General features: G+C 39.9%; 1 protein-coding gene across 1 annotated transcript in view; it reads right to left on the bottom strand.

The window, feature by feature from the left end:
* Window positions 1–1,808: 1,808 nt before the first annotated feature.
* Window positions 1,809–10,094, bottom strand: part of LOC149445518 (autism susceptibility gene 2 protein homolog) — a gene marked incomplete at its 5' end in the record, with an annotated part of 92,777 nt that continues 84,491 nt past the window's right edge. The window contains 4 exons of the mRNA XM_089653647.1: window positions 1,809–4,508; window positions 6,257–6,482; window positions 7,180–7,263; window positions 8,034–8,111. Coding sequence (XP_089509773.1) covers window positions 3,257–4,508; window positions 6,257–6,482; window positions 7,180–7,263; window positions 8,034–8,111 — 1,640 coding nt within the window. The remainder of the gene's footprint in view (window positions 4,509–6,256; window positions 6,483–7,179; window positions 7,264–8,033; window positions 8,112–10,094) is intronic.

Raw genomic sequence — 10,094 nt, 5'->3', positions numbered from 1 at the left:
GATGTGTCTGATGAAGTCAATGGATGAACCATGTCAGGAATGCTCGAGCTGGCATTTGTTAATGTTGTTACTTTGTTTAAAATAAATCAGATACACTATCAATGTCTTACAGAGTAAAATCTGTGCCACTTTTTTTTTTTAAAGTATAATCCACTGTTACTTATCTGCAGTCACTCAAAAACAAGTTTTTCAAATGTAACCCATAATATTTGTTACTGTGCTAAAAATAACCACTTGAATTCATAAATTATACTCAATATGCAATGTTATAAATGCCTAAAAATAATGTAAAACTACTTAACAAGTGTCCTTGGTCATTCACATTCATATGGTGCCATACATTTCATCCATCAGTGTCCAAATCTCATAATTTAAATGCATAAAATGTAAGCGCCAGGGCCCTCCTAACCCTTATGTACTGAACTGTCTGTTGTTGCTATATTGTCTCCCTTTATATTGTAAAACACTGACCAAACTGTTGGTGCTATATAAATCCTGTATAATAAAATATCCAGTGTAGAAATTGTGCAATATATTCTGTTAAATACATAAAGTACAATGTGGCATCCAAAATAGTGTCCACAAAATATCCTCCTTTCAACTGTTTCACCACATCCGATGTCCTCCACCTTTCACTAACCACTCACCAGATTTATAATCCATCAGGCTTTACTCTTTATTAAACCAACCAGATCCTCTCCCACAGGGTCCACGACACGATATTTTAATAAAGAGAAAAGCCTGAAGCATTATAAACCTGGCGAGTGGTTAGAGTGAAGGGTGAAGGACACCGGATGTGCGGAGGATAGCCACAAGGAGGATATTCGTGGACACTATTTTGGATGCACCATAGCACGTGTGTAACATAATATATTGCACAATTCTTGCAGAGGACATTTTGTGAATTTGAATTATGAGATTTGAACACTGACGGATTAATTTTATTGCACTATATGAAGTGGGTGATAGAGGTCACCTTTCATTTATTTTATTTAATTTTTTAGTTATTTATAAAATTGCATGTTGAGTATTTGTTTGTATCATTTATGAATTCAGTTATTTTCTAATTCTAGTACAGTCACAAATATTTTGGTCAGCGTTACACTAGGCAGGTTTTATTCTTTCTTTTAAACTCCGTGTCAGTGTATCAAGTTTCTACCCGATATACTGGAAGAAAGTGGAAAGTCTCAGGTGATTTGAAGCTGTAATCCTGTTTAGTTTTGCAGCTGTGGCGCTTGGGGGTGACCAAATAGCCAAGAGGAGGAATAATAGGACAGGCAAATTCTATTGCTATACATGATTACCTAGAGCAGAGATCTCCAAACTTCCTAAACAGAGGGCCAGTTTACTGTCCTTGAGGATTGGCCAGTGGCAGGATTGTGGCCAGCAGGAATTGAAAATGTCCTTTTATTGGATTTAGTGGAAGACATAGTGCCCCCGTGGACGGTGTCAGTGGGAGACATAGTGCCCAATATTTTGAGGCAGTTGGAGGAATATTGCCTTAAGGGCCAGATAAATGCACACAAAGGGCCACATTCGGCCCCAGGGCTGCAGTTTGGAGACCATTCACCTAGAGAATGGATGATCAGGAGGCTTCATAAATGTGGGTCTAACATTTCCAGCGAATGCTGAATCTAATGGGTATTTTTGTTCAATTAAAAGCCTGGCTTTTGGAACACTATTCTTGTTTTCTCTTTCTCTAAGACACATTTGGTCTGCTGTGGAAAATAAATCAAAATAGTATGTATACATCATGTAAACAACAGCTAAATTACAACAGTTTAAACAGAGAAAAACGAGAGACAAGGTATCAGAACTGAAGGATCATGTTTGTAGAAAATAAAATTAAAAAACAAAAAAGGACCAAAAGATTGTTGCTCATGTTTAGACACTTTTTCTTTCCACCATTTTTTATATATATATATATAGATATTATAGATATATTTATATATATTTGCTTTTGCGCACTTCTAAGATTCTACCGCTCTTGTATACAGATTTCAATTAAAACACTGCACAGGTTCAAAGCACAAAGGGTTCACAGGGAAAATAAATAGGTCCATAAGTTGGCCCGGTTGAGGTGGCATTTAGGAGGTGGAAGCTACCTGCCACCATTCCAATAATGATCACCAGGGAACGTGTTCCTGCAAGTCTTTTTGATGGTCCACTACGCCTGAAACACCAACTCTGCTTGATGAGTTTTGGCTCTTCCAGTGTTCCACGTGTCAATATGTGCCCTTCATATTCTTGGAAGGTGGTGGTGGGAGTTTGATGGCAAGGGAACAGGGTTAGCAGGGCAGAATTTGGGAAGATAGTAGAATTCCCTCTTCCAGGACCCGCCTCACACACCAATTGCATAGTAAGATGATGATGTGTTAAACTGCGAGTGTGATCCTTGAAATCCGTGTTTTCTGTTTGTGTGTGGGTATCACAAAGTCTGTGGTGGATCCGTTTCATATGAGGTGTAGCAAACTATTCAATGAAATATATACAATCCTGCCAGAAAATTTTATCCAGAACAAAAACTGAAGAATAGAACATTAAAAACCATTTTATGATAAAATAAGGCAAAAAGCAATTGTTTTGTACATTAATCTTATTATTTTAATAATAGATCTGTGATTTCTGTTCAAAATGATAGCAAGAATGTTGATCTGTTAGATGCAGAATAAAGAAAACAATCCATAGAATATAGATACGGCCCTTCAGTGCCGGAGGTGTCTTGAACAGACTGAAGTATAAATATGCATTGCTATGTTTCTCTGATACCTCCTGTAATGAAGGGGATGAAACTCTGTCATTTTATGGAAAGAACAGGTTTACTTGTTTTACCCTCACCAGAGGCAAAATGCAACTAATATAAAATTAAAGAAAAAAGGTACTTTTTTTCTGGAAGAGACTAAGAACACCGTAGCGAAAAACAAAATACTGTAAAAACTACAAAAATCCATTTAAAAAGTCCCTCCCCTCACTAAACCCGTCCCACTGGCTAAGGAGCCTCCCAGATCAAAAAATAGTTACATGACCAGAGACCTTAAGAGCGGAACCCTTGGTTTCCAGGATGGAACATTTATCACCCCTGAACTGTCCTCCCTGGCTAAAGGAAAGAAGTGTGCTTAGCCTACAAATGTACATTTACAAAAACAGGAGGAGAAAAGAGAAGGTTTTGAGCAGTGCACTTTTGTAAAATATTTTATGTACAAGTTTAAAATTCATGGTGTTTGATTCCTGTGGATATTTATGTTTTAGAAGGAGACTATCGAGCCTCAACTTCTTTAGGATTTCTGGAAGGTGAAAAGTCCCGTGCTTCTGAACTTGTGAGGGGATTAGTCCTGCGGGGAGAGGCGGGCCTTGTGTTGCTGGCTGGCACTAAAGGAGGGGGGGCACTTAGTGCAGCTGTGGGTGGGGTCCGGTTTAGGATTCCATTGTGCATGGCGCCTGAAGGGCTGAGTCTAGGATAGGGCACACTACTCAAGTGTGGCATGAAGGAGGGCATGTGCGCCAAATGGCTCTCTAATGGGGAGGCGTGAAGATGGTGCATTCGTGCCCTTTCTATCTCTTCCCTTAAATGTAATCGTTCTCTCTCACGCTCATCTGCATGTCTCAATCGTTCCTGTTCCCTTCGTGCCTCCAAGAGCTGTTCATGGCTGTAATCATGTGGCTCGCGATCACGGTAAGATCGTTCATGGTCATAGAAGCTTGCAGCAGCTGTCGCTGGGTACCTGTGCATACCATCAGCACGCAAGTGAAAATCCATCCGTCTCTGCAAGTCCAGTGTGCGGTAAGCATCACGCAAGGGGTCTCTCACTGGGTCCCATGCAAAACCCGCATGTGGAAGCCTCTCTCTGCCTGTAAGAGGGCTCATTCCCATAAGCGGGGTCATTACTCTACTGCGGTCCAGCATATTCAAGTTGTTCATTTGGTGGACACTACCCATTGGGAGTTGCATGGAGGTTGCCATTGTGTTGTGAAAGGATAATCCATGCAAGGAAGCTGGGGGTGGAAGTGGCTGATGTTCCACTGTCCGGACCGGATGAGGAGGCTCTGAACCTACTACTAACACATCTGAATCCTCTTTGCGTTCCTCCTTAACTTTTACATCACTCTTGATCTTCTGGAGGTCTGTTGGTAATTCGGGCTTCCTTTCACTGTCTTTGCCTACCAAGTTGCTTAATTTTAAACTTTCACTTAGAACTGGTTTACCATACGGTGATACAGACTGGATGACTGGCTTACCGCCATCCTCTATCGTCCTCTTATCATGAACTGGGGGTTCTTTTACTGGGGAACGGCTTTCCTTGATCTTGTGCTCTGTGGATGGAACTTCACGCAAGCGATCAGCGCTTTCCCGTTCAATATCTTTGGACCTGTCCCCTAGGCTTCCTTGCCTCAGAGAATCGCTAGGGGTCTGGCTGTTGCTGCGGATGAGGTTGCTTATTTGGTGGCTGACAGGAGCTGATGCTGGAGAGGATCTGTTAGAATGATGTCGGCTCTTATCTAATAGGTCCCTAGAAAGAGACATGAAATGAAGCTTGTTACAAACTTTGTGAAACAGTATTATGTATGTAGATGCTGTGTAGTATTATGATAAGCTATCAAATACATGGTTCATAATCAAACTTTTATGCATGCTCATTAGTTCTTGCCAAAGTAATTCTACTATTTTTGGGAGCTTACTTTTGCATATTTTAATGCAGCGATTGAGTGAAAAGAAAAAAAAGACAATGCAGGTCTGATCTCCCAACAATTACTTGTATCATGTAACTTTGATGAAATATTTATTGTTGTAAAAAGTCAAGAAAGTCGCTCTTTAAATAAAGGGTCTCTATTGCAAAGACAAGTCTCTGTGTTATGCAAGGCAAGTACAGAATGAAGGAAAGAAAGTATTACTTAATGACACCTACTTTCTGTACTTGTAAGCTTTGGTAGCTCTGAGCCATGTTAAAAGTGTAAGTTAATTCTCTACCAATAGTCAAAAGAAGGCTCAGCTGGATACAGTACATTGTGCAGTGTTCTGGCACAAAACAGAGTCAGGCTGAGTACACTCACCTACCTGCCTCAGCCGATCACAGGAGGCTTTGTATTAATAGCATACAAAGCTTCCTGTGTATGGCTGAGCAGCACTCAGCCCAACTATTATATTCCGGGGGTGGGATGGGAAGTTGTCCCACTGTTGAAACACAGCACTGTATACTGTATGTAGCTGAGGCTACATACAGTTAATACAGTGCACTCAGCAAGCACACCTGTTATTGCAATAAACAGTTTGCTTGGCCCAAACAAATTTTTTAAAAAAAGGGAGTTAGGCTTGAATGTCTGAGAGATTGCTCCTGGAATCAACCCATTCTGTGACTGCGTGCCATTCATAGCCTACTACAAAGCAGGTCACAGAGACCTTGGGAGAGAAGCAATGCAAGTTTTTTTTTTATTATTACATACATTAAAAAGGGCAACTAACCCCTCCTATCCTTTTCAGCCAAGGAAGCTGCCCAAAAAAACAAAATGAAACCACCATGTGCCTAGGTACTGCTGTTTTTGTTGTGTTTTTTTGTTTTTAAGTTCGTAAAGATGTTGAAAAATAAGCACACAGTGTAAATGAAATATGTCAGCCTAATTTTCTAAGTTGCAAAAGGCAAGCTCAAATTGTAAATAAATCTGTAAAAGATTACAGTATGTAAATCCTAACAATTAACTTTTCTTATTTGGTCCCTTATGGTTTGTAAATATACCACTGAAAACATTCGGCTTTATCTGTTCCACAGGTGCAAAAACAATACGTGTTGATCCTATGAATTTCAGCGAGTTTCTAACTCCCAGCACAGTGCCCCTGCTGCACTGCAAGCTCAAGAAGTCTTATGGAGACCTGCCCATGCCACCTACAAAACACCTCCCCCGATTCTATAGAGGGGAGGAGAGGGGAGGAGAGGGGAGGAGAGAGAAGGTGCTCTGTAGTCAAGTTGTAGGGTAACTATGCTGCTCTTCATAGATATAGATCATTGAGTGAGGATTGTCACTGTAAAAGAGTGTTACAGGCAATACCACCAAGGGCAAATAAACGATAGAAAACGAAAAAACAAAACTACTGTTTAGATACAGTAAGTTTCAGAGCTGTAATTCACAAAATGAAGTTCTCTGCGGTTCTGTAACTTTCAAAGGCAATACAGTTTGTACACAAAAATACAGCCAAATAGAAAACGCTTATATAAATTCTACTGTCTTCTGACGTGTACTTCAAATACAGCAAGAGTTAGCTTACCTCTCTTTGTCTCTATCATCTTTTGTCAGAGACAACTCCCTCTTGTCTTCCTTGTCTCTGTCATGGTTCGTCACAGAGGAACTTCTTTCGGAATCTCCTACTTTGGACCACTGAGGAGGAGTTGGGAAAGATGGTGGAGTCCGATGGAGCCGGTTCCAGGGCTCATGGGGGCTGCTAAAGGTCTGAAGAGTCGGGCTCTCTTTGTGAGCGAACAAGCTGTTGTGTGCTGTAGAGGTTCGGAAACCGACAGTTAGGATTGATTTGGGAAAAAAAAAAAAAATCTAATAAAGTGTGGCCTAAAAACAGCAGTGCCACTAAGTTTTCTCTGCTGGAAAGCACATAAAAAGTACTCAACTATGTAACCTTAATTGCCATGGTAAGTGTAAAGCTTCTAACATTGCATGTGCATTAGAAGAGTATGTATGCATTTTCTCTGCTTTATGAGATTTCTGGTAGGTATTGCCTTCATGCAGAGATAAAAAAAAAAGAGAATGTTCGGTTAATCTCTGTAGGAGTCATTTCAATGTGCATACCTATTAGTGAACTTTCCATGTATCAGAATGACAGTAAGAGGCACTGCTGCTTTCAAACACACACCATCTACTCCCTGAACTGCTCAGATGATAATCACAGATCTAGATATATGTCTATTCCTGTATCCTGAAATTAATATAAGATCAGGATCAGCATCTCCCTGGCTGCACTACTATGGAAAAATCACAAGCACAGCACCACAGCCACCAAAGCACATTTAGAATTGCCTTGCAGCACTTCAGCGGATATGCAAATAAAAAGTCCCAAATGACCCAGAAACAATTACTAATAATCTCCCCTGGGGTACCAACTAACCAATCAAAAAGCAAGGATTTCTACTTTTGTCATCAGCCTAGTAATTGACTGCAAACCCCTCAGCCAGTACTTACTTAGAGCATGACTGGCTAATCCTCCAAAGGCATTGCTGCCTAAGTTCCCCAGGCCGCTGAAGCTGCTTGACCTGCTAAATGGATCTGGAAAGGCAAACAGGTATTGAAGAGGCGTTTATTCCAAGAGCACTGGAGAATGAAACGCACTCCTGACCCTAAACCTTACTACTGTAGTATCTGGCATGAACAGTCCCACTCTCTTCTGTTAGTAAGGGCAAAAAATGAGAATTCAGCTATGTGGCAGCTTCAGCTGCAGAGTCCTAAAGTCAGAATATATTAATTAGGGTGCTAAAAGACTAAATGTTGAAAAGTCAAGCTTTTCAATTCTAACGTCAATGGCCATTAATTTTTCACTATGTGTAAGGGGAGAATGGTCTCAGTCTGCCTATGGCAGCCACAAAGGTTATCCTAGTACAGTATGTGGAAGTGAAAGACAGACCAAGGATTAAACACATGTATTGCAAAATTAGGTTGTGTAGCCCTTTCTAGCTTGGACCTATATATGGATTGGTTAAAAGTAAACAAATGATTGTTAATACTAAACTGTAAATTTATGACAAATTCTAAAACTTAAAATAAAAATATAGTTTGACTGTATCTGTAACCTGGTCCAATACTGTCAAGTCACATAGACAGAAAACTGAAATGATAAAAGTCAAATAAATGGTTAGTTTAAAATGAGTAATATCAGCTAGAGACTGAAAATGTATAGCATGGCATATCAGTTATGCCACTACACAGTGCAGTAATAAAACTAGCTTAGGCACTTCCCCATTTCCCTTCCATTTACTATGCCATAAAAATAATTGCATATTAAGATGTGAAAATGAGGAATGGAATTTACTTACACTTACCAGCCAAATGGCTTGTCGGCAGGAAACCGCTATGATGTGGGGAAGGTCCAAAGGGTGTTGCCCCTGGATGAGTTGGACCTGAATGGAAAAAAATAAAAAATGAATGCAGTCCGCATAGAGGTCAAACATCTAGTCCTCAATTCTTCTAGTTTTGATTATTCTCTATTATTTTAGTGCATTTACCAGCCAGAAAAAGCAGACTGAGCTATCAAACAAAAAACACACTGATCTATACAGGACATCTGTAATACAGTCTTCACCAATCCATTTCAAGAGTGCTGACAAGTAAGTGTGATATTAGCAATGGGCTCTGCAAGATCGTCACGCTACAACATACAGATTAGAAAGTAAATCATTTTCCATTTACTTTTTTCAGAAATAAACAATTTTGAGAATAAAATAAATCTAACCCCAGGTTTGTATGTGTATGGTCTGCTTTACAGTATACTTTTCTAAAAGCAAAAAAAAAAAGGAAGGTGAGCTGCAAAAAATAACTAAAACATACGAACTGTAAGCCTTAACAATAATAGTTTTGGCCAATTTTGTTGTATACTGTAAAGGTTTAAAGGGCTGGTTCGCACCAGAATCGCACAGGAACACAGTGCAAGTTCCCTATGCATTCTCCTGCAGTGCAATTTTCAGCCCATTCAGCGTGGTTTTAAAATGCCAGAGTTCAGTACCGAAATTGCCAGCAGTCAGTGGCTGCTATGATTTAGCTATGTATACAGATGGCTAAAGGGGGAACTAAACATAAAAAACCTTTGTAAAACTGCTAGCAGGCAACTTTTTATTGTAGAAATAACATGCTGTGTCACTTCTGCATTAATACAAACTTGCTTCCCCGCTCGCAGTTTACAGAATGAAAAATGGAGTTGCATGTGATGCAACTCACGTGTGCATTTCCGGCACACGTCGGTTCTGTGCATCTGCCACTGGCCAAACAAGAGGCTGAAAACTGGCACTTGAGAGAAGACAACAGCGGACAGAAAGGGATGTAGCCACCACATTAATGAAAGGAAGAAATTGAGTATAGGGGGCAGGGTTCTGATTAGTTCAGCTGTAATGCACAGCAATAGTTTTTCATACATTACCATAAATTGTTCAGTTTAAATAAAAATGACCAATTTCACATTCATAATTAAAACAAACCAACATTTTGTGACCTTCACAATACAATTTCTGTAATTTTGTCCACACTGGTTTGAGAATACAAAATTCTCAGCAATCCCATTTAGCTGCTCTGACTACAGAAAATAAATTTGATGAGTCTCTGTATTTTTCACACTGTCACTGGCCGCACACTGCCTTACTGAATAAAACCATAAATCTCCTACTGTATATACTGAGCATGTATATGGCACAGCATTTATTACAATGGACTATACAAGAACAATTTGTCAAATGATTTCTTCTAGGTCAAGGACAAGTAGCTCTCCAAAGTCAAACGGAGCTGGTAAAAGCTTTAAAACAACAATTTTCCACTTGAGAGAGCAGCGTTTACACCAGGAACTGGCTATTTCTGCTCCCTGAAGATTTCAGACTGTTAATAAAGGGGATTTGCTCAGTGCAGGGTGCTCTTCCAAACACTACTAACTCAAGGCTGCTGGAAAAAAAAAAAAAATAAAATAAGCCTTCTGCAAGTAAAGACGGCAGCAGAGCCCTTAGAGCTGTCTTGTGCTTATTAAATGGAACGATTCTCAAGCGGCCGCACATCCATCTTACAGATGGCGAGCCGGGAGATAGATGGTGCACCCGTGAGTAACAAGGGAGCTCAGCCAGAGCAATGGTTCATGCTGTGACATTCCTGTCTGATAAGGAGAAAAGGATGATACAGATACTGTGTGGAAGGCATTTTATTTATTCTCTGATTGATGCTTCATCGCCTTTGTGCTGCTATCTAAATAAGAAGCTCAGTCTTTACCTGTACATTACCAATTCTGCTTTGAGCGGGTCTGAGAAAATAAAGGAATGATTGAAAATAATGGAAATTGTTAGGGGAACAATCTCCTTTTAAACCAATGTTATGCTGAATATGGCTGTCAGTAACAAAGGATATTATCC

Source organism: Staurois parvus, unplaced genomic scaffold (genome assembly GCF_062004578.1).
Source record: "Staurois parvus isolate SC_StPar_1 unplaced genomic scaffold, SC_StPar_1.0 ptg000719l, whole genome shotgun sequence".
NCBI classification, from domain to species: domain Eukaryota; kingdom Metazoa; phylum Chordata; class Amphibia; order Anura; family Ranidae; genus Staurois; species Staurois parvus.
The sequence above is the reverse complement of the archived record's forward strand: the minus strand, read 5'-3'. Positions and strand labels throughout refer to the sequence as shown.